Source organism: Crocuta crocuta, unplaced genomic scaffold (assembly GCF_008692635.1).
Source record: "Crocuta crocuta isolate KB4526 unplaced genomic scaffold, BGI_CrCroc_1.0 scaffold431, whole genome shotgun sequence".
In the NCBI taxonomy this organism is placed as follows: Eukaryota; Metazoa; Chordata; class Mammalia; order Carnivora; family Hyaenidae; genus Crocuta; species Crocuta crocuta.
In genome coordinates, this window is record NW_027528859.1 from 4,940,439 (window position 1) to 4,966,221 (window position 25,783).

The following is a 25,783-nucleotide window of genomic DNA, read 5'->3' on the forward strand; positions in this document are numbered from 1 at the left end:
AGAACATGCCTAAGTTGAAATGCTCTTTAGTTCCCAACTGATGTGACCTCCTTTAATACTGAAAAGCAAAGCCTGTATTTGAAATACATTTCTTGATTTATATATTTTTAGAAATCAAAGCGGGGGACCATCTCAGGTGTCTGGGGAGAGTTAGATGAGTGGCTGTGGGTACAGATGTGGGATTTACACTGGAGAAAAACAAGAGACCCTCACAGGAGAGGTTAAGGGGTCTGTGGGAGGCTGAAGGGAACCAAGATGGAGGTATGGCAGGAAACAGGTAAGAGAAAGGCAGGTAGGAAATCTCTGATACTTATTAGAGGTTATGGAGGAACCAGAATCAGGTTTCTGATGAATTCTACAGACCAGGGAATGAGCAGGGAATCCAGGCAACTTCCAGAAATAATAACAATGATAAAACTATACACAAATTAAGCTAGGACTGAACTGATGCAGGACAGGCCTTGGTTTCCTGCACCAGGAAACAGTTTCCTAATTATTGTGCCACCTGTTTTTAACTTACAATTTACTGTGCTCATTGCTGAACTGTGTCCATTGCTTATAATTTACTACTTACTGTGCTCATTGCTGAACTGTTCAATTTCAACACAAAGAATAATTAATGGCTACATTTATCACTGTTAACCTTAGTGAGGATAAACTGAGGGATGGGGAGGGGAGGAATACTGAGGACATAAGAGATAAGTGAGAATAAGCCAAGGATGCCCATCTTCTGATTCCTCCATGAGGCTGGCTTGCTCACTAATGTGGGAGGACAGAGATTATGTGCAGCACTATCTGGGAAACTGTGAATTAAACCATGCTTCGAGACGGTTAGAAGATAAAGTGTGTAGCCAGCTAATGTTTCTTATTACACTTTGATGAACCAAACTGCCAAGCTAATCTAATCAACTCTTCTGTTCCTCAGCTATGTTTTCCCAACCCTAACTGCCCTCACTACTCCCTTTACCTGGGATGCCTTTCTTCCCATCTCCACTGTCATATCTTGTCCATCCTTCAAGGCCCAGATCAGCTACCAACTCCATGAAGTCACCTCTAAAACCCCGGCAGGATGTGATCCCTCCTTCCTCTGAACTCTTACAGCAAGCACTTTTATCAGTGACACTATCCCATATCCTCTATGTTCTAGAGGTTTTTGTGCAGAGGTTGTGTCCTCATATGCGTGTATGTCTGCACAGAGCCAGCAGTCAGTAAACATCTGCTGAATGAACTGAGAGGCAGCTCTCGGCAAGTGCTACATTATATGACCTGGGAATGCTGAATTTCTGCAAGTAATCCTATTCAGTCAAGTCAGGCATGATATTCCCATCTAACAGTAGTGTCTACTTTGTAAATCTGCATTGCAGGCATAGCAGTTGTCATAATTCATGAATGATCTGGACACCCTAGGGGAAAGAGCCTATGAGAACCCTGCTGGGCCTACAGACAGCTTACTAACAGCCCACATCATAATGCCAGGTCTTGGCAATACTTCTAACAGCTAAATCGTATTCTGTTAACTGTGTTTTGCTCCTTGGACTGCTCGTATAACCATTGACAAAATACTTACTTTCATTTCTGCTAATGCAACTGAAAAGAGCATTCTGCAAATTAAAGAAAAACAGACAAATTAACCACCACGCAGAATTTCTAATTTTATTCCACTTTATGGTTACATGGAAATCAGAATATCAAACTATTTGATTCTTCTCCAAATCCAAGGCTGAAGATGAAGGAAGTGAGCTGCACCCTGGTGAAAAAAGAAACTACCTTCTAACACATACTGGGGGTCAAGGTCCTCATTCTGAATCATGAGCTGATCATGTTATAGCAAACCAAGTTTATGTAAAGCTGTACATGTGTGTTTATGTGGGGGTGACCCACAATGTATTAATCTAAATTATTTCTTGGCGTATATAAGAGAGCTCCCAGAAGATAATACACTTAAAGGCATTTAGGGAAATAAGAGATTTCATGTAACCATTGCATTTTAGAGCTGAAAGGTCCTTAGAGATCATCCCTAATTGTTCTCAAACATGGCCATGCACTACAATCACCTGGGCTTCGTAGGCCTTTCTCTAAACTTATAGGATCAGAACCTGGGAAGGAACCACTGAAATCTACACATTAAGGCTTCCAGGATGATTCTTATGTAATTACTGAATCACTGTATTGTACTCCTGAAACTAATATTAACATTGTTTGTTAATTATAATGGAATTAAAATAGAAAATAAACAGATGATTCTTATGTAGCCACCCTGGGAAGTTGGGGGCTCTCTCTACCATTTTAAAGATAAACCATTTCCTCATCAGAGGGGAAACTGCCTTAGGTTACAGAGCAAGTCAAAAGCAGATCAAGAGACTAGAATTAGTATTTCTAGAGTTCTTAGATCACTGTTCAGAAAATATCACACTACGTTAAAGTCATTGTAAGGCAAATAAGAGGTAAAACAAGACGAAAACAAGAAATTCCTTGTTCAAAGCCATTTGGATATTCAGAGCTTATCAGCTATGATTAATATCTCTTATAGTAGAAGAGAATGAATTCCTAAAAGTAATAATATGGGCATAAATAAAAGGTAGGTGGAAATCAAGCGCTCTTATAGTTGAACAGAGATGACTTTAGGTTTCAGTTGTACCTAAATCATAAGCTGGCTATGTGATCTGGACTTTTAAAAGGACCAGCTTTACTGACATTTAAAATCTACCTTCAAGGATCCATCTATGAAGCTGTGTGAAGCTGTACTACATTCATTTTCTCCACTAAATAATATTCTACTGTAGAAATAAACCATACTTGATTTATCCATTTAAAGCAAAACAAAACAAAAAACAAAACAAAACAAAAGCAAAAAACCCAGGCCTCACAGATAAGGGCTAGAGAATTCATCCAGTAGGAATTCTTTCTGCTAGAGATCTCATCAAGCAATATAAGGAGTGAAAAGTCAACATTCTTGGTGTTCTTTAACACTCATTTCTAGATCTCTCTTCATTTACGTTTCTTTCTTTGACTTTTCAAATACCTACTACAGATAGCCATCTATTTTGGTTCAGTGGTTTATGGATAATTTCCATAAAATGATCTAAATCAATATTAAAAGCAATCTGCTACCAACTTTCCAGCCTCCTTTGAGTCTCATTGCCTTTCTCTTTCTAACAAATTGGTTGTTAAGAAATTGGGCTCGGCTTTTTTGATCTTGTACTTGAAGGAGTGTATTTAGTTTTTAAGTATAGTTTATTGTCAGGTTGGTTTCCATATAATACCCAGTGCTCATCCCCAACAAGGAAGGAGTGCATTCATTATCTTGGTGGACATCCTGGGTCGCATGGCCTGATCTCCAGTTCTGATAATTCTTCCAGTTACTCATACAAGTCTCCAGAGCAGTTGTTCTCAACTAGGGGTGATTTGTTTCCCAGGGGACAACTGGCAATGTCTGGAGACATTTTTCATTGTCATAACTGGTGTGGAGGAGCAGTGTGTGCTACTGGCATCTAATGGGTGGAGGAGTCCAGAGAAGCTACTAAACAACCTACAGTGTGCATGGCAGCTTGCTGACAACAATAACAACAGCCCAAAAGATCAATAGTGCCAAGGTTCAGAAACCTTGTTCTAAAGACTTCCAAATTTGTTCAAGCTGGATTTTTGGAAATGTGACCTTCCAAATAAAAGAAATATCACTCTGAGTTGACGTGGTAGATCACTTCACTTCAGAGAGATACTTAAGGAAGGACAAAACCTGAAAAATGTCAAGAGATCACCTAATTCAACCCCTTATTTGACCAAAGCCAGAGATGGAGGCCTGAACAGGAAAAATACTTAGATAGAACTCTAGCTCTCACCCACAAATGGGCTGGCAGACTATGGCACATCGGCCAAACCTTGCCTGCTGCCTGCTTTTGTAAATGAAGTTTTATTGGAACAGCCACACCCATTTGTTTATATACTGTATATAGTTACTTTATACTACAAGGTAGAGTTGAACAGACAGAGGCCGTACAAATTGTAAGCCTAAAATATTTGAGATCTGACCCTTTACAGGAAAAGTCTGCCAACCCCTGATGTAGGAGGGCACAACTATCTCCCTCGATGTCACAGCCAGAGTTCAGAAATGTTCCTTAAGCACCTCTCATTTCTCTTAATGTTCACTGATAGACCTTTCATGGATAGGTTCACCTTAATTTATCAAACTAAACCATTCATATTTCTACACAGTAGTACCTCTGGTATTAACAGATACCATTTTTACATCTCTATTTTTATCTTTACTAATTTTAAGGTTTTAAAGGATGGTCCTTCATTTAAATATACCAGTTTTTGAAGAATTCATCAATCCTCTGTTGCTTACTTTATACTCATGATTTCAAACTCTGATCATATCCTCCTCTTTAATAAAGGATTCTTAACCTTAGGTAACTATAATTAGGTATAAACTATACCTTAGCTAACTGTATCTATTATATAAATGATAGGTAACTCTACCTTTTCACTACTTAAACTATTGATTAGTTTGACAGGTCTTAAGAGATACACATTAATGAGTTACACTATTAGCTACTTCCAGGTCCCTGCCCTACTCCTGCTGGTTTTTAGAAACTGCCCCAAGCCCTTCCACCCAGCACCGGGAGCAGGCTGACCAGGGGGCAATCTCGGCAGAAAAACTAAAATACAAAGTAAAACCAAAGTCAAGAGAACCATATGTGATCCTTCAAGCCACAGTGACCCTCCTTAGGGGAAGAGCCACTGGGGTACATCTGGGAGGCAGACTTTCCTGGTCTAATCACTTGTTCAGAAGTTGGCTCCGTGGATTTATTTTCTGTCCTGGCCATACACTTTTCCATTTCTGGGACTCCTTTCTAACATTTTTCCACTCGTCTTGATCCTTTCCCTGGCCACTGCCCTTCTACTTCTGGCTGCCCCGCCACCCTGCTTCCACTCCTTCCCCATCCTCACTGATGATGAGGATGATGAAAACAAAACAAACACTGACCACACGAATCTTGTTAAAAAAAAAAAAAGTTTGATTTTAGAAGTTTTAGTCACTTCTGGACAAAGACCCAAAAGAGCACATTTTATAAACTGTTGTTTAATGTTCCCTATTCCCAAGGCTACTTGTTAAAAGTAAAGGAGCTGCTCTGTCCCTAAGGCCTCAAAAATTGTTTCTTTTTCATAAATGGTCTGAAGTTTCTCCCACTTTGAAGTTTTCCATTTCATATGAGGAATCTAGTTCATCAAATGCTAAGTTGGAGATACTCAATAATTAACCTTTATTTTAAGTAAGCTCTAGGCCCAATGTGGGACTTGAACTCATAACCAAGAAACCAAGGGTTGCATGCTCTACAGACTGAGCTAGCCAGGCACCCCTCAATAATTGACCTTTAAAAACAAACATGTTTTTAAACCTCTACAAGATGTCTTTTCCTTGTTGTGGACACTATGGCTTTTTAGATAAAAAGTTAAGTGACGAGAATATGTAATGATTTAATAGCATGATATGGATATCACAAGTGATTCTTCAATTTCTTCAGCCTCCCAAATAATAAATATCATGTCCCCAAGAGTTGGATAAAAAGAAACACCCATAACTAAAATAAGATTAATAGGTCTAGACTGCTCAAAGAAATTTGCTCATTATCACCAGAGCATCCAACCAAGTGGAAGCAAATTCAAGGGCAAGTAATAGCTGCAGAGTAACACAAGATCTAGAACAGAGCTCAGCACGGAGTGTTTGTGGTAGAACGACTTCAATGATAGCTCCAATTCTTCACATTTCCCTTCCCTCTATCTGCTTCTCTCACATTAACTCTGGACTTAGCCATGTGATTTGTTTTGGTCAGTGGACAGTGGCAGGCTTGAAGCAAGCAGAGTCCTGCACAGATAGTTGCACTTCCTCTCTTGGGGCCCTGTCACCACCATGGGAACATGACTGAGTTCAAGGGCTAGAAGAGACACATGGAGGAGAGCTGAGCTGAATCCTAAATCAGCTAGGCTCACGCTGACCTGCATGCTGACTGTAGATGCATGACTGAGCCCAGCCCAAATCAGCTAAGCTTGCTTGGTGAGGTCAGAACCGCCTACCTGGCCTGTAGATTCATAAGAAATGATAAACTGTTATTGTTTCAGGCTATGGGGTTTTTCGATGGTCTGCTACATGTTATTGCGATAACAGACAGAGTATTCAGTGCTTTCTGGACTCACTCAGAGATTGCCTAATTCACTGACATTTATACAAGGTTTCCACATAAAACTGCTATTTACTCTGAGACAAAGAGCCTTGTGTAATTCAGCTGTCCAGAATTGCAAAATTTCTATTAAAGAATTCTATCTATAAAAATACTGACTGTAGCATCTATTTGCAGGCAACAAATTTCTGTTCACTCTTTAAGTCTTACCTGCTCAGTGAAGACTTTCCCATCACACTGGGCATTGTTTGTTTGTTTTCTTCAGGCTGCAATGTGTCTTGTACAGACTTTTGGCAATGTACTAGTCTCACTGTATTGTAATGACCTATTTGAATTTGTCTCTTCCCACAGACTAGGCTATGGGGTTCTTGCCGACAGTGGCTAAGTCCTTCTGCCACATACCTTGAGAACAGTGCCTGAGACACATTAAGTGTACCAGTTCTGTGAATGTTGACTGAATGGATGACAGATGCAAAGACAAATGAAATGTGGTCTCTGCCCCAGGAACTCAAGGGTTGAGTATTAAAAAGTGACCTGTAAACAGTTATATTATAAGGTGACAAATGCTATAATCAAGCATGCAAAGTAAAGGAGAAGCAGCAGTCAATTTTACGTGTGTAGAGGTGACAGGGCTGGGCAGGGAAGGTTTTTAAAGAACCGTCTAAGCTAGAATTTGAGGCAAAGGTTGTTGCCAGTTGGACGGGAGTACTGGTGTACTTTTTGCAGGGGGTGGGGTGGAGGGAAAGTCCTGATATGTAATATTTACTGATGTTTGTGGTGAAAATACCCCCATCATGGCTGATTTTGGGTTGAAAACTGGTTGGCAAAATTCCTGAATATTTAACAGTTTTCCCTAGCAAGTAGGCACTGGCTCCAGCTTAGCACTGGAGGGGGTAATGGGAGGGATTCAGGGAGAAGGAATTCTAGGTAGCACAAGCCAGTTGTCCAACCACAAGAAACAATCTGGGAAAGTACAAGCAGCATACTGCTGAAGTGTAAAGGAGAAGAGGCAGCAGCTAGAAGGAGAAAAGCCTATGAACTACATCCCATAGGTGAGCCATTGAAGGGTTTTGAGGAAGGGAATGATATGGCCATACCTGGTCTTTAAAGAAATCATCTTAAGTGGAGAGAATAAATAAGAGGAGAAATTAGATAAGGAAGCTAGTTGGGCAACTACTATAGTCCAGAAAAGTGGTAGAGGGACCTGAGCTAAGGTAGTAACCAAAGATTTGGAAAGAGACCGACTTAAGATATATTTTGCAGGCAAACTTCAGAGCTTGGTAACCAATTATTTGTGGGAGGCGGTGAGAAAGAGGAAAGAGGAGACAATACCCTTTAGACTTTTAGCATATGTGTCTGAGAGCACTATACTGGAATAACCAAACAAGAAATGTAAGAAAAAACAACAGGTTTTTGTTTTGGATGCGTGTGTGTGCGTGTGTGCACATGCACTGTGTAGCAGTGGGGCGGAGGGAAGGTGGTGGGAAGGATGGAAGGTAACAATCAGTTTGGCTGATTTGAAATGCCAGTTGAAAATCAAAAGTACACATATCCAATAGTGATTCAAGAACTCAGAAAAAGAGGGGTGCCTGGGTGGCTCAGTCGGTTAAGCATCTGACTTCAGCTCAGGTCATGATCTCACGGTTGGTGGGTTCGAGCCCCGCGTCAAGCTCTGTGCTGACAGCCAGCTCAGAGCCTGGAGTCTGTTTCCAAGTCTGTGTCTCCCTCTCTCTCTGACCCTCCTCTGCTCACGCAGTCTCTCTCTCTTTCAGAAGTAAATAAAACACTAAAAAAAAATTTTTGTTTAAAGAACTCAGAAAAAGAGTTTAGCAAAGAATATTCTAGAATTGTCATCAAACCAGGGCAAATAAAACTATGATGAGATTGCCTAGGGAGAAAAATCTGGCCATTTAGATTAGACCAGGTCACAATCTAATCAAACTCCATCTGATTTCCCTTTGGGATGATCTCATTCATGTGACTTCTCAGAAGAAAGGACAAGAGAGGAGCTATTCTAGCACAAAGAGACTGGAGTTATTTCCTTCTAATACAAAATATGACAAAACAAATCCACAAATGGAACATAATCAAGGTTTTATATATCTTAAGCCAGTACTGCAGGACCTAATAGGTTTCGCTCTTTTTGGAGCTCATCAGCTGCAGGTAACGGCTCACAATGACTTTGATAGCGGGCATCAGTATAGCATTTTGTCCTTTACAAGCCTCCCATTCACAGTCTTCTGTTACTATATTCTGTCAGTTCTTGGGGTTTCCTTAGCACTAACTAAAAGAAGCTTTACATTTAGGTCCTGAAGGCTTTGCTGGGGCAAAGCATGCATTATTCTTTTTGCTAAATCCCCCAGAGCTGACTATCCACAGCCTAGACTATGATCTGCCATGAAGATGGTCTACTCTATTCTTGGAGCATTGCAGAACAGATCCAATCACATGAAGCGTAGCAGGCCTCTAGCTGTCCAGAGAATCCTGCTGGCCCTAACATCCCTGCCTTATTCCTAAATTTTTAGGGCTATTTCTTCATCCCTTTCCTTTATGCTTCTGGTAGTAAATTTAGAAATAAGGTTCATTTGAGAGAAAAAGGAACACAATAAAACTAATACATAGAAATCTTTAAAGCAGAACATTTTATTGTGACATTTCCTGGGAATACACTGTACAGCCTGTGTAGGCATACATAAATATGTACTAAACACTAGCATCCAGGGAGAGGACAAACTATCATTTGTGTTACAGGGGGTGGAGAAGAACTATATATATTTACTTTTATATGCACAAATATCTTTAGTGACTTTAGGAACTGGGTGGCTATAGTACAGCAAGTTGAAATGACACTTTTTATTGTACACCATTTTCAATTTTGAGCATGTGCATATTCAAAAAATAAAAATTAACATATATGTGTACCTTTCTCTTATACACAGAGCTGTGTGTTGACAGGACATACTGACAGAACTGGCTCTGAAACTCATAGGGCTGGCCACCTTTGTTTTTGTGATTCACAGAGCCTCTTTTTAATATCTCTTCAGAGTCTTAATTTTATCTTAGCATTCTCACAGAACCAGGGCCCCAGGACAGAACATTATTTTAGTTTTGTTTGGCAACTGTTTAGTTTAAAACTTAAATGCCTTAAGATATAAAAAAGAGTCCTTACAAAAATACCTCCTATTGACTTTCATAGTTTCTCACCTTCTTAATGGAGTAACGTCAAATAAATGGACTTAAAAAAAAAAGCTAGAAAGGAAAGAATTGAAAATATTTCTAAAAAGAATATAAAGAAAAGCACAGAGAAGGATCTGTGAAAGAAAGAAGAAACAAGTAAAAATGTAAGTCTGATGACAAATTTGTACCACTGTATTTTAGTGGCTCATGCAGCAAATGGAAAGGTATTTATATTTTTGACCATTATGTTAAACGAATGGCACTAGAGACATTGGGTGACATAAAGGTATAAAACAGATTTATGAACCCAAAATGAAATAGATTTATGAATCCAAAACTAAAATTTGTCTCATCACTCTAGAGCCATTGCCAACTCTCCGGAAATTCATCCCCCACACATCACCTTAATGTTTATCCTGATCAAGAAAGAAACTATGAACAACAACAAAAAATTTTCAATCACCATTTTGATTGCTAGAAGAAAATATTTTCAGCCAACTTGCAGACAGAGACTATGTAAAAAAATAACAACCTAGATGTCTCACATCTTGCAGAAAACATGAATTAGTCTGTAATTTGGTTCTAATGAGGCATCATGCACTAGTGTGGCTATACCAGTGGATTAAAGCCAGCATCTATTCTGTTGGTACATCGGTTCTTCCAGTTGTTGAATATTTTGAATGTCATCCCTGGTTCTAGTATCACACATCTATGAATCCATGTGGCCTAATACTTCTGGGTGAGCCAAGGGCCCAAGCCTGTGAAAATGCAGAGAACCTAGAACTAAGCATGCCTGTGACACTTGAACATGTCCTTGTCAAGAGTCATCAAGCCACTGGTTGATACTGGTGGCTCTAATCAAACATGTGATTCTGAAAACAGTACTCTTAATTACTGAAGGAAGTACACTTTCTTACATATGGGTCAAAAAAAAGAGAACTGCAGAGTTGGGAGATTAGCCAAATCTCCCATCCATTGCAGAAATCTCTTCCATGATATGTGAATCTAGTAAGCCTCTGCTTGAACATTTCCACTGGCAGGAAGTTAGTTCTCTTTTTCTTGAAACACTGCATTCCAATAATCTTATTCAACACAGTAGGGGCCTCCTAATTGATTTCTAATTCCTTCTCTTCCAGGTCCCTAATAAAGCTGTTTTCAAAAAGCAGCTCTCTACTTTTTTCAACACTTTCTCTTTTAGTGAGGTTTCTTTCACTCTCAAGATTCAAGGGTTACTACATGGGCATGATCTTTCTTCTCCTCTTTAGTCCTGTATTCCCAACTACCTCTGAGATAGGGTTTTTACATTTAAAAATACCTAACATTCAATACCCTCAATTTCTTTAAACTCTTTTCCCAACACATATGCTCTTGTTACTGTGTTACATATTACTTGTTTAAAACTGAATAATACATCATTCATTATTGTTTTCTACAATCTGTGTTTTAATTTAGCCACTTTGTATTTTCATCATTCTCCCATTATCTTTTGCATCTCAAAGAAGACATTTTAGAACTTCCTTTAGAGAAGGACTTTGAGAAAGGGTCCAGTAAAGGCAATTCTTTGTTTTGCTGTCTGAAAAGGCCTTCCTTTTGCCCTCTTGCTTGAAAAATACTTTTACTGGATATGGAATTCTAGGTTGATTATTTTCTTTCAGAATAGTTTAGGCATCATTCCACTGCATCTGGCTTCCTCTGTTGCTATTGAGAAATCAGCTGTTAGTCTCCTTTGAAGGCAAGGTCTTTTTTTTCCTGACTGCTTCTAAGATCTTGGCTATGAGATGTGTCTGTAAGATATGGATTTTGTTCCCCTTTTAATCCTGCTAGGGATTTATTGGGCTTCATTAAATATTGCCTCTCCCCATATTCTCTTTTCTTCTAGTATTCCAACCTTTATCTCCCACAACCCATAAGCTGTCTTTCAGTCTGTCCTCCAATGCTGCTTGATCATACAATTTTTCCAGTTCTACCTCCAAATTCACTAATTACTGTGTCTTCTTAAAATATATTTCCTTGAATATTATCTCCTCTTCTCAGTCCACCATAACAAATGCTATTGATGGATTCTGCCTTCAAATGTCTTAGTTATTCTTGAATAATTGGTTCTACTGTTATCACCCTAGTTTTGGCCTTATCTACTTTTAGCTAGGTTAGAGGGGTCTGTGGGATCTAAACCTTACCATACATACAACTAAGGCTTTAGCTTTCTAAAATACGGATTTGTTACGTTGGTCTATTACAGAATCTTCTCCCTCTACTTCATGAGGAGCCAAGTCCTTAAAAATCATCTTTCCAGGATCTGGTCCAATTTTGCCAATCCAAGCACAGATTAATAGCCCCAAATAGGCTCATTTTCTTTCTGTCCCCTGCACAAGCCATGAGGATTTTTGCTAGTATGCTTTTGATCCACAGTTTTTTAACCAAAATACACCAATCCTTTTAGGCCTTTCTCCTTTGCAGAGTTTCCCCTGATAAATCCCAATGTGTTCACTCTGCTTTCTGATTTCCCTGAGCCCTTATGTATATAAGCATATGGTTTAATTCTTCACTCAGTTAGATATAATTCTTCAGTATTTGAAGTTAAGTTATAAGTAGCTTAACGAGAATTCAGAATTAGGTATAACACCAAAGTTTATGTTCTTTCTAATATATAGCACTACCTCTTAGTATTTAATAAATGTTGACTCACATAAGAAACTAGAAGCTATAAAATCAGACATAACAATGCTTCAACATTTAACTGGTTTATCTTCGCTTGGTTGGAACAAAACAATTTTAAATAGCATTAACATTTTTCAATTTTTTTCATATAAGTGAATTTCTTAGGAAATCCCCTCAAATAAAATTACTCACTGTCTGACTCTCTCTAATCAGCCTATACAAAACCATCCTTCAGGGTAAATGCTAACTCTTGAAATTGTCTAAACGAATAGCTTACACATCTAGAAGTTCACTCCAGGGACCACTCCAGTGTCAAGGAAAAGATATTAAAAAGCCTAGTGTATAAATTATTCTTCTGTTGATAAATAACAAATCCAGTTAAAACAGGATGCACTACACCAAACTTACCCAATTCACTTTATAACAAATAGTTGTTATCTTTAGATTTCAATAATCATGAGAGTGACTATTATTTGGGGTTTATAATGCAGAACCTGCCTGCTGCATTAAAGTGCTCTTGTCTCTCTTTTTATCTCTAAGTAATACATAAGAAATCAAATTGAGTCTTGAATTATCTTTAATAATTTACAATTTTTAATAGATTTATATTAATATGTATATTTCATAAATACATTATACTACATATATATGTATTTTACATATATATTTTTACACACACAAATATAATATGTGTGTGTGTGTGTAAAAGAACCCTCTCAGCATGTAGATTTTTTTAAAACAGTTGCCTAATTCTAGGCCAGTAAGGGAGGATAGACTGGAAAAGTAAACTATCCTTAGTATTTCTCTCATAGGACAGAGCTTATCTCTCTTACCTTTCCTGTCCCGTCCTTCATCAACACATACTGGCAGACTTCCTAGGGCAATGCAGAAATCCAGACAAGAGAAGGAAGCACACTAAAATAATGGAGGACAGGCTACAGAAGATGGACAGTGTCAGACATCATGTGGGAGAAAAGAAGGAATTATCACAGTTAGCCACTTTGTTCAAGAGAAACTAAAACTAGTTATTTTAAAGGTAGAGGGATAAGAAAAAAAGAAAGCTCTTTTATTTCTTTGCAGCAAGGCTCCTTTTAATAAGAACAGAGGAGAGTTGTAGTTAATTTGGAACTTTGTCTTCAGAGAACAGATATAACTTAGCAAATAGTACAAAGGGACAAAAGATAAATAAGATTTTTCCAATTTAATAATATTAATCAAGAGATATAATACAGGCATTGAGAAAAAGAAAAAAAAGTCAGAACTATAATCTAGAAGCTGTTAGGAGAACTGTTCTATCTTTCTTCTCCAAGAGAATACAGGCTATTAAAATAGGAATCCCAATGTTTATAGATAAAAATGATGAACGAGGAGATACATGTTAGTACCCGTAACTGCATGGTCTTACACTATGAAAAGCAATGTCACATTTAAAAATGGACTTCTAGACACTGAAGGAAGTAGTGCAATGAGGAGCTTTTTCACATCAGGGACAATCTTCTGTATATATTTGCACAACGTGAAATACCTCGTCTACCAATGCCCTAGGACATGCCCCATCTAGACACCACAGTGCTGGAAATACCACCAATGGGAGACAAGAATCCTTCAGATTTAATACAGCCTTCGTAATTTACTACTTTTTCCACCAAATGCGAGAGCTGCAAAAGTTTGAAGCTATTCACACTGGCAGTGTGATTTTATTTTTCCGATTAGAGACAGTTAATAAACATGGATACCTGCACGGGTCAAGGCATAGGAAAGGGGGCAATAGAGGATATAGAACTTTAGAAAAACTATTTTACACTTGGGTAAAACCAGTTGCCGTTATGAATACAATATAGGTTAAAGCCTCTATATATGTGATTTAGACATTTCTTTAAGAAATTTTTTTTTTAATTTTAAGATTTATTTTTTAACTCATGTATAGCTAACAGGGCATTTCTTTAAAATTAACGTTCAATTTCGACAAGTCAATTAAAGTCATGACATTTCTAAACAGGCAAATGATAAGGCTACATTTTGTCAAGGCTATATTTTCTGTAAAGGGTAATTTATATAAGAATGAATTCATTTTGAAAATTTAGGTGATTTTTAGCAATTCTGATAATATCTGAATTAGTCTATCCAAAGTTGTTAAATAAAGTGCATACCTCATATTCTTTTCTGCAAACTTTAGAGATATCATTTTTTGAAGATGCCTAAAAGATAACAAATTTCTCCATTAATTTATTACACATGCTATTCAACACGAGACAAAAAACCCCCCACAAATTAATATGTTACTTGCTGCTTTGGTATTCTTTATTTCACCAAGGAAAACTTATGCTCTAATATTTAAAAGTTCCTAAAATACAACAAATTTCATGCAAGTTCTTTAAAATAAACATCAGCCCCAGAACTACCCGATCTGCTAAAGCTTCGCTCTTTTATGGCTTTAATCTCACATAATAACAGGGTCCTTTTGTTATTTCAGAAACTAGATGACTTTGAAGGAAATGTAAATCAGAGAATTTTTTTCTTAGTTGAAATCCACTCTGCAGCAAATGTTCTTGTGAAGCTCTGCCAGGGCATTTATCTTTTGCTTTTTCTTTAACTCTTCATATTCTAAATTCTCCTACTAGCTTATGAGCCAATCTCCTCAGCAAAGATCTGTATGTAATGGAGGGGGCAACTAAAGAGGAAAAGGCTTTGCCAGGCAATTAACAAAAGTAGTTTCTAATTCTCTTTATGCCCTCCCTCCTGCCCTGATCCAGAGTTCAAAGCCTCTGCAACTCAGCTCCATCTCAATGGCTGGATGACAGCAGCAGATCACTAACTAGGCTGTGAGCTGCTCAGAGTGTTGCTCAGGCTAAATAGTACAGTGGTCTGTGGTCTGTATGAAAGTAAAGGTGACACCATGTCTCATGTACTCTGATCCAGAAACCAGTCACTACGAGAAGAAAATAAGAGGAGGCTTTCCAGCTGTGGTTTCAGGTCCATCTAAATTTCCCACTTAAATCTACTCTCACTGCTTGGAAGTATGAGGAGCTAGGAGACTAGTTCTCCCACAGCACTCTGAGGAACCACTATGAAAATATACACAGTGAGGAAGAACTCAACTTGAATTGGACCAGAGATCTATCAGATCAAAGAGAAGTCACAGTTCACCGTAGGAGTCATGCTCACCTCAGGAGCAGAGAAGGGATAAAAGAACATGCCCAGGGTAAACCCATGATGAAAGAGAATGGAAGATGAAAGCTAAATAAGCCAGCTGTGTCATCCGCTCTCATCCAAGCATACTCTAAATTTACACAACCATTCGGAGTCACTCAGCATTGACTGAGTATGACCACAGGAAAGTACAAAAGGCCGTGGTTCCTGTAATGTTCCTTCTTTGCATGGCAGAGAAAAGTTAAGAAAGAATAAAAGAAGGCTGAGGACCTTACATGGAGCAGCCATAAATGAGAAAGCAGCAAGTCTAAAAGGAAGTGGTCTACGTAAGAAATGCAAAATTTGCAGCTTTTACGGGTCACCTCTGCAAAGGTATGAGGTGGGCAAGGTCCAAGACATACACGCAGCTAATACTCAAACTGTCTCCCATGCTGCTTATGAGCCTGAAGGCCGAGTGTTACCTGCTTGCATGCCTGTCGACACTCCAAGGTAATAGCCAGTTCACAGCAGCCTAAGCCAACCCAGCCATCAGACTTCTTAAACACACCTTAAAAACAAAAAGTTCAAAAAGTTAAAATGTGTTGGTCATGAGCAGTAACAAACACAAATGGCATGCCCAACTGGTTCGTGGATACCAGTAAAAGTCACAGCAGGCGTCTACAGGAAAACTAGCTCAGATAACAAGGCCTCAAATTATTAAGGCCCTCTTCCCACCCCTACTCCCAATGCCGCCAGTCTTCTCAGAGGCCCTTACAACATAATTACCAGGTGCTCTGTTTTTTCTCTCTCCTCTCTGCCCACCCTAAACTCTCTTTAGATCATCTCACTCTTGGGTAGACAGCATCTCCATAGGACACACAGGTTAAGGAAAACAAGGAGAGGCCTTCCTCACTTTTAGACTGTGAATCAGAGGCAAAGGTTCCAATTTAACTTAACATGAAAACAAACAAAAAGGGCATAAGATTTATTATACTCAAAATATTAAATACCTAGAATAGCGTAAAACCCATGATGCTGTTTGGAAATTGATACTTATTAAACAGACAGGAACATCTTGTGTGGGTAAGAATGAATGGACTTTGGTGGGTACACTTAATTATGGGGCAAATTGACTACTGTTTCAGTGTATACTCAGCAGTTATTCTCCAACCAAACTACTGTGATATTGAAAGGCAATGCAATTATAAAAAGTGTTCTAACACATTTTTTAAATCCATTTTTACAAGTATAAATGTCAATGAATGATTCCTAGGATAAAATTAGGAAACTCAAGTAATAATATGAAAAGAGAAAAGACATATGCTCCTAGGCATGTGGCAAATTCTCCCTTACCTATTTTCAGAAATACTTTATGCTGCTTCCCTGTAATACATATGTCTGCAAATTCATGTCTAAATTATATAATTATTTACATCTGAAAAAAGTATCAAGGATTCAATGCAATAGGTAACATAGTTCTCCAAATGAAACTAGGGCTTAACACAACAAATAGAAACTTTCTGCTAAAAAACAAAAGTAAACAAACGGCCTGCAGATGGACAAATCTCTTAAAATTATAAACCACCCCAATTTTTTTAAATTGGCTAGAAATACTGAGTATCCTAAGCTTCTATATCCCTGTAAGATTTAATGGAACAAGGGCAAGAGACTTCCATCTAGCCCCATCGCCTAGCAGAGTTTCCTTTAAATCTCTGCTGTTTACTATTCAGAATCACTCACCTTTTCAAAATTATTCTGAATGGAGCCAATGTAGGTCATAAATTCTGTGAACTTTTACACCATACTGCTATTTCATACACCTAGTAGCCTCTTACAAACTATTAAATTGTCCAACAATCATTTATAATATTATGTACAAAGTACTCCATTAGGTAGTGTGTGGGCTATGAAAGAGATAAAATATATGATTTATCCCATTATGGAGATTATATATGGAGATATATATCTTAGACATATACTATATGTAAATAATTTCAGAACACTAGGTAGAGGGATAATTGGGAGAACAAGCAAGGATATGGGAAATTCCAAGAAGGCACAACAGTCCAACTTGTTCGAAATACAAACTTCAAACAGCGTGAAAGCCTTTAGAGTTTAGAGGTATATAAAATACACTTTCTTTTTTCAAGGCACTGGCTTTAACCAGAACTGAAAGAATGTGAAGGCCAGGCTAGGGAGTTCGGGCCTTATTTTGATGGAAGTGGATATTCCCTGAGAGATTTTTTTTCTTTTTGAAGGAGCCAAGGAGGACAGTTATGATATGTTGAAATACCAGCTACAAGGCTGTTAGAACAGTCTACCCCAAGAGTATAATAATAATGACTAGGAGTAGAAAGGACAGATGCAAGATTTTCCAAGGGGAGAGTCAGTAGAGCTAAACAGAAAACACAATCAACGATAACTTGAGGGATTCCAGCCTGGTTTCATTTACAAGACAGGCAGTTATGAGTTTCGTTTTAGGTCTGCACTTCAGTTGTCACCAGGATGCAGAGATCCAGGCAGACATGTCTACAAGTCCTGAGCGATAACTTGGATTTGAAGGTTGTCTTCCCAGGGCTGATTAGTTAACAGTTCTGGGAAGGAAAGCAATCACCAGGGTAAGTGTGGACAGAGAAGGGAAGACAAGTGTACACGGGAATGACCAAAGTCCTTATGGGGGAAGAGAGGAGGTAAGAGAGGATAAGGTCATGAGGCCAAAGGTGGAGTCATAAGAAGGTAATGGTCAAGTGCATCAAGTGCTGCAGGACAGTGAAAGGTAATAAGTACTGAGAAAAGGCCGTAAGATTTAGGTGCCATGAGATCCTGGTGAACTCGCAAAGACCAGTTTCACTGGAATAGGAGAAGCAGAGACAAGAACACCGTTAATTACTAAGTGAATGAGAATAAATTACACATTTGAAAATGTGGGTGCCTACAAAAAGGAGAAGATAGCACCTCAAAGGGATACATTAGGGTACAGGACGATGACACAGATTTTACAGTCACAAAATAAGTTTTTAAAGATAAAGTGCTAAATGTTATTTAGCTATTGCTTACCTGGCAAAGATGAATTCATACAACTCCAAATTTCAACCTAAAATTGTAAACACCAAAAGGCTTTTATATAACCAGTCCCTAAATATGATAATTTATACAGAAATTATGTACAGTTAATTTGATTATGTTTGTCTCTATATAATCAATGTTCTAAGACTACATGAGTATCAAACAGCTATTCAGGGAAGAAAAAATAAAACTGAGATGCAAATAATATTGCTTGCTCTTTTCCCATCTTCCCATTTAGGACCACTAATGCTGAGTCCAGGTACTGAGGATGCTTACTGGAATCTCTGTTTCTAAGCAAAAGACAAAACTCATTTTGAAAAATTTCCTGAACCAAAGAGTTAACTCATTAGATGGTTTCATTTAAACAAAAGCTTCCATAGTTAAGTTAAACAAGACCTACCATTGTTTCAGGGCAATAATCTGGGGCCCGCTGTAACAGATGCTTTAGTCGGGATTCACTTTTTGAGGAAAATATCTATTTGACCAAAAAAAAAAAAGGTTTTTGAGGCTTTTTTTTGGTAAGAAATAAGAAGCAAATTTTAATGTCCTCTATTCTTGTGAGTTGTCTAAAATACTTTCCAACTTCCTTTTATAAATGGAAACCCTTTCGAAAGATCTAAGTTAAGCTGAGCTAACATCTCTTAAAAGGTTGGTTAGTTTGGCAAATAATCAAGAAAGTCCATATATGCAAGTCTAGACCCTTTTCTAATGACCAAAAATAGAGAAAACCAGGCTACCAAATCTGTTAGAGAACAAAGGAGAAAAAGAAAAAGGAAAACAGAAAAGAAAAAATGAAGTTCCTTCTAAACTGTTCTATAAGCTGCTTTTAGTCAACTGATGACAATGTAAAACAGATTATGTCATATCCTTGATATTAGTGAAGAACAAATTTGTGACTAGCATTATGGCATAAACTTCCATAAAATGGCATTAAATAGAGACAAAGTCATTTTTAATAAAGATGCGAAGGAGCTGATAAGTTCCTTCACCAGGCTAACTGGCTCTCTTCCGAAAGGGAACTTCAATTAATGTGATTATAATTTGATGTCTCAGTAAATTATAAACCATTACACATATCAGATAGAACTTCATGGTTACCTGCAAATAGTCAAGACTGTGAAATCCATGAATGCTAAGGACAATGAAAAAGGATTTATCTCCAGTTAGTTTTAGTAACCATTTTTCTCCCAAACTATCAACTATAATTAATAAGTGACAAGGGCTAGAATATCACCATTTTGCAACCCCTAGTGAATTAATGCATTTAGGCAATTATCTAGAATGACTGTAATGTTAATTACAAAAAGAGACAATCAGACACAAAAACGTTATGAGTAAGACCTGCTGAACAAACAAAACAAAACCTAACCTGAATCTTATCAAGCCTCTGGACCTGTTTCATTAGGTAACTGCTAGTTACGTGTGGCAATCTAAATTCAAACTTAAATCAATTAAAATTAAATAAAATTTAAAATTCAGTTCCTCAAACTCCTCAACTTCTTTTTTTTAAGTTTATCTATTTATTTTGAGAGAGACAGAGTGAGTGCAAACAAGTGGGGGAGAGGCAGAGAGACAGGGAGAGAGAGAATCCCAAGCAGGCCCCACACTGTCAGCAAGGAGCCTGACTCGGAGCTCGAACCCACGATGAGATCATGAGCCGAGCCCCAACAAAAGTGATGTTTAACCGACTGAGCCACCCAGGTGCACCTCTCCTCAACGTCTTTAAACACAGTTCAAATGTTCACGTGGCACATATAGCTAGTGGCTACCATACTGGATCACATAGATATAGAATATTTTCATCACTGCAGAAAGCTCTGTGGATAGCCCTACCTACCACTTACTAAGACATACAGAGGAAAGAGGAACACATTGAATGATATGATGGGCTGCAAATAGCATAATTCAGATTGTGAGAAACTCTACAGGATAAATGACCAGAATTTATTCATCAAAAAGCAAAGTTGGGAAAGCAGTGCTTCCAAAAGCAGCAGAGATATTTTAAAAGCTCCCTTAAGGTGACATTATCTAGGGGCCATTTCTGCTTTTAAAAGCTACTGTTCTGGCAATAAATTTGCAGAAAACTTAATTTGCTATATTGTTTTGACATGAAGTCTCTAGCAGCTACCTAGATATGCTGAGCCACTGTCTTGTTTTATAATTAAGGAGTATCTTGCAAAATCTTTCTAAATTCATAATACCATTTGAGAGAAGTTTTAATCCCAGTTAGGTAACTCTCTAAATTTTAGGAAATGACAAAATCTAGATTATTGAAAACTCTTCAAAAGATAATTGAGGACATTCATTCTCTCTCTCTCTCTTTTAATTTCTGAGAGAGAGAGAGAGAGAGAAAGTGTGAGCAGGGGAGGGTCAAAGAGAGAGACACACAGAATCCGAAGCAGGCTCCAGGCTCTGAGCTAGCTGTCAGCACAGAGCCCGACACAGGGCTCAAACCCATGAACCGTGAGATCATGACCTGAGCTGAAGTTGGACGCTTAACTGACCGAGCCCCAAGGCCATTCATTCTCAAGTGCCAAGGCCAGAATTGCAAAAACAAGGTGATAAAGAAAGACAGACTTTATAACCAGGTATTGTCTCAGTGGAATTTCACTTAAAAGGTTCAACCAGAAAAATTCAAATTCACGTAAAAGTTTGAAGAGCAGTACAACACCCACAGTCATCATCTAGATTACTCATTATTAACATTTTGCAACATTTGCTTTAACTCTTTCTACATATACAGATATTATTGTTATTTTGAAACATTTTATAACTCATTACAGACATGATCATTTACTCCTAAATCTCAGCATATATTTCCCAACAACAGATCGCTGTCCTATGTCACTGCAATACAATCATCAAATTTAGGATCATAGCATTGATACATTATTATTAGAGTTCATATTCAAATTTCACCACTTAATCCCAATAATGTTCTTTATAGCATTCTTTCTTTTTTAATTCCAGGATTCAATCCAGGATCACATATTGCATTTAGTAGTTATATCTCTGTAGCTCCCTTTAATCTTGAAGTTTCTTAACACTGATAACTTTCAAGAGTACAGGCTGTTGTTTTGAGGAATATCCCTCAATCTTGGCTTGCCCTACTGTTTTCTCATGATTCAGGTTATATATTTCTGTCAGGAATCCTACTAAAGATGCTGTGCTCCTTTTCAGTACATCATGTCAGCAAACACATATTAATTCATTCCATTACTGGTGATGTGAACTGTGATCACTTGGTTAAGGTGCTATCCAACAGATTTCTCCAAAACAATTATACTTCATAAACAGTTACATAACCAATAGCCTCAACAATTATTACGTAAGCTTACCTGTTCACATACATCATGGCACATTTGGTTATCCTTTGAATGATTACAACATAGTGCACCTAGGAGAAAAAATAAACACCAGATGTTTACCACTGTTAATTTAAAAAGATGATTAAACTAAATCAGATGGCTACACAAAACACTTATTCAACAGATTATTATTCATTTTAACTCAACAAACTTTTACTGCATACCTAACACAAGTCAAGGGCAGTGCTAGGTTTGAGGACAGGGTCCCTGCCCACAAGCTTGCAGGCTAACAGGGGATATGGTCATACATACTTTCTGTGTGTCAGAATTTTACTAAATTTGGTTTATGCATTACACCTCATTCAATCCTGATAATTATTCTATAGGCTACATTCTATTATTATACCTATAATATAAGACTAAGTGATGAAAAGGAAGTGAATTTTGTTTTGGACATGTTAAATATAAGGTTCCTACAGGACACCCAGATGGAAATTCCAGTAAAGTCAGAAATTAAAGTACTTCCCACCCACATCTCTCAAACAAAGAAGGGCTGAAGACATAGGACTTGACCCCAAAAGTCTGAGGGGAAAGAAGACGTAGTCTACTAGGAAGACAGCATCATAGGGCTTTCGGAGAGAGGTCCTATCTCTAACTATAGGACTTTCTTTGGACTGGGGCTAGTTGCCCTGTTCCCATGCCTGGGGACAAGGGGAATCCTCTCCGGATTTGGTGGTACCTCAGGGATGCAGCTGGCATCAGGAGGAACCAGTCCCATGCCCTGAAGTGCTGTGGCTTGCGGGGTTACCTTTCCAGCAGCATCATTAACACGCACAGATTGGGAGCTTGGAAAGCGGCTGGGCGTGGGGCATAGGAGACGGCCCACCTTGGCTGTGAGCGGGGCACAGTGAGAATGGATCCAAAGGAGTGATTTGGGAAACCTGGTTGGAGAAGAAGGGACTGGGGGGTCACCATTTTTCTACCCATAACCACCAAGGTGGGACCTCAGTGGAGGTGGAGCCTCAGTGGAGGCAGGGCCCATTTACACCAAACCAGGCCCCTCCCTGCTGGGTAGCTGCAAATTCCAGTAATTCCAGCATCTATCTGTCTCCTGTAAAAAAAAGAAATTCCTTTTTTTTTTTTTTTTAACGGGAGAGGGATAGATGCTGCGGAAACAGACAGCCCTCTCCTCCAGACCAGAACTGCTACATTGCCTGGATTAACTCTAGGTCAGTTCTTGTTATTCACATATATTCTCCCTTTTCTCTTTATCTCTTCCCTCCTCTAGACTGGTTACTCTGATTATTGGTTTGCTTAAACAGACATATTTAATCCATCTTCTTGATGCATGTTCTACATCTTCTTTCCTTTCTCTCTCTCTCTCTCTGCAATAATCAAGCCATATAGTTTCTCTAGGCAACATTATCTTCATTTCTTCCTCCTCGTCTCCTTCCGTATTCTCCATTTTCTCTCTCTGGATTAAGCCTTTTGGTCTCTCTGCCTGGTCAATGTTTATTTTCTCTTTCTCCCCGCCCCTTTTCATTTCTCTCTTTGTATATGCTCTTCCATCAGCACTGCCTCCACCCTGCTCTTTATTTGTAGCTGGTGTTTCTGGTTTTATGCTTTTAGATAGTCATTTTGTTTTTTTGTTTTTGTCTGTTTGCTTGTTTGTTGGATTTCTTTGTGCGTTTGCATGTTCTTATTCCCTATCTGTCTGTCTGTTTTCCTTTCCAGGGCTATTTCAAGGAAGAAACCAAGGCAAACATGGTGGAGAGTCCAAAACATCACTACAAGTAGGGAAATAAAATAACCAAAGTCACAACAACAGAGAGCAAGTGACACACTTCAAAAAAACACCTCCTGAATGGCCAGGCCCTGGACAGTGTATGAGCCTCCTTTAATTTAGCCATACGCCAGGTACAGAGCACATAACAAGCTTTTAAAACTTACAAGAGGCAGAAAGCTGGCCGAAATGATGAAATGGAAGAAGTCTTGAAAGAAATTCCAGGAAGAAGTGACAGCTAAAGAATTGATCAAAACAGATATAAGCAACATAACTGAACAAGAATTTAGTATAACAGTCATAAAATTAATTGCTGGGCTTAAAAAAAGGCACAGAAGACAGCAGAGACTCCATTGCTGCAAAGATCATGGATCACAAAAATAGTTATGATAAATTTAAAAATGCTATAAATGAGGTGCAAAATAAAATAGAGGTGGCCACAGCGTGGACTGAAGAGGCAGAGAGGAGAATAGGTGAATTAGATATCAGATAAAATTACAGAAAAAGAGGAAGTTGAGAAAAAGAGATAAAATGATCCAGGAGCACAAAAGAAGAATTCGAGAACTGAGTGATGCAATCAAACAGAATAATATCCATATCACAGGAATTCTAGAAGAAGAGAGAGAAAGAGGCTGAAGGGGTACTTGAACAAATCATAGCTGAGAACTTCCCCAAATTGGGGAAGGAAACAGATGTTGAAATCCAAGAGGCACAGAGAACTCTGCTCAGACATAATTTGAATCGATATTCTGCACGACATATTATAGTGAAACTAGTAAAATACAAGAATAAAGAGAGAATTCTGAAAGCAGCTAGGGATAAATGGGACTTAACATACAAAGGTAGACACATAAGGGTAGTAGCAGACCTATCTCCTGAAACCTAGCAGGCCAGAAAGGAATGGCAGGAAATCTTCAACGTGATGAACAGGGAAAATATGCAGCCAAGAATCCTCTATCCAGCAAGCCTGTCATTCAGAATAGAAGGGGAGATAAAGGTTTTCCCAAACAAATAAAAACTGAAGGAATTCATCACCACTAAATCAGCCCTACTAGAGATCCTAAGGGGGACTCTATGAGGGAATTGTTGCAAGGAACACAAAGTACCAGAGACACCACTACAAGCATGAATCCTACAGAGAACACAATGACTCTAAACCCATATTTTTCAATAATAACACTGAATGTAAATGGACTAAATGCTCCAATCAAGACACAGGGTATAAGAATGGATAAAAAAAAACACAAGACCCATCTATTTGCTGTCTACAAGAGACTCATTTTTAGACCTGAGGACAGCTTCAGATTGAAAGTGAGGGGATGGAGAAATATCTATCATGCTACCGGAAGTCAAAAGAAAGCTGAAATAGCCATACTCATATTGGACAAACTGGTCTTTAAAGTAAAGGCGGAAACAAGAGACAAAGAAGGGCATTATATAATAATTACAGGATCTATCCGTCAGGAAGAGCTAACAATTATAAATGTCTAAGCACCGAAATTTGGTAGCACCCAAATATATAAGACAATCACAAATATAAGCAATCTTATTGATAAGAATGTGCTAATTGCAGGGGACTTTCACACTCCACTTACAGTAATGGATAGATCAACCAGACAGAAAAATCACTAAAGAAACAATGGCCCTGAACAACATATTGGATCAGATGGACTTGACAGACATATTTAAAACTCTATGTCCCAAAGCTGTGGAATTCACTTTCTTCTCAAGTGCACAGGGAACATGGTACATTCTCCAAGATAGATCACAACCCTGGGTCACAAAGCAGCCCTCAATAAATATGAAAGAATTGAGATCATACCATGCACACTTTCAGATCACAATGCTATGAAACTTGAAATCAACCACAGGAAAGTCTGGAAAACTTCCAAAGCATGGAGATTAAAGAACACCCTACTAAAGAATGAATGGGTCAACCAGGCAATTAGAGAAGAAATTTTAAAATATATGGAAACAAATGAAAATGAAAATACAACAATCCAAACTCTTTGGGATGCAGCTGAGGCAGTTCTAAGAGGAAAGTACATTGCAATCCAGGCCTATCTCAAGAAACTAGACAAAATCCATATACAAAATCTAACAGTGCACCTAAATGAACAAGAAGCAGAACAGCAAAGACACCCCAAACCCAGCAGAGGAAGAGAAATAATAAATATCAGGACAGAAATAAACAATATAGAATCCAAAAAAACAGACGAACAGATCAGTGAAACCACAAGTTAGTTTTCTGAAAAAATAAACAAAATGAATAATCCTCTAGTCAGGCTTCTCAAAAAGAAAAGAGAGAGCACCCAAATAGACAAAATCACGAATGAAAATGGATTTATTACAACCAATTCCTCAGAAATGCAAGTAATTATCAGGGAATAAGATAATAAAATAATATAATATCAGGGATAAGATAAAAAATAAGAGCCTTGGACCAGATGGCTTCCCTGGGGAATTCTAACAGACATTTAAAA

The 25,783-nt window shown here is 38.1% G+C and overlaps 1 protein-coding gene across 1 annotated transcript in view; it reads right to left on the bottom strand.

Moving 5' to 3' along the window:
• The window catches only part of RECK (reversion inducing cysteine rich protein with kazal motifs), an 82,951-nt gene that overhangs the window by 43,843 nt on the left and 13,325 nt on the right, over positions 1 to 25,783 (bottom strand). Inside the window, exons 2-7 of the mRNA XM_077756194.1 lie at positions 21,548 to 21,606; positions 18,610 to 18,684; positions 18,201 to 18,237; positions 15,626 to 15,711; positions 14,165 to 14,212; positions 1,568 to 1,601 (exon numbers count right to left, since the gene is read on the bottom strand). Of these exons, the coding sequence (XP_077612320.1) occupies positions 1,568 to 1,601; positions 14,165 to 14,212; positions 15,626 to 15,711; positions 18,201 to 18,237; positions 18,610 to 18,684; positions 21,548 to 21,606 (339 nt within the window). The remainder of the gene's footprint in view (positions 1 to 1,567; positions 1,602 to 14,164; positions 14,213 to 15,625; positions 15,712 to 18,200; positions 18,238 to 18,609; positions 18,685 to 21,547; positions 21,607 to 25,783) is intronic.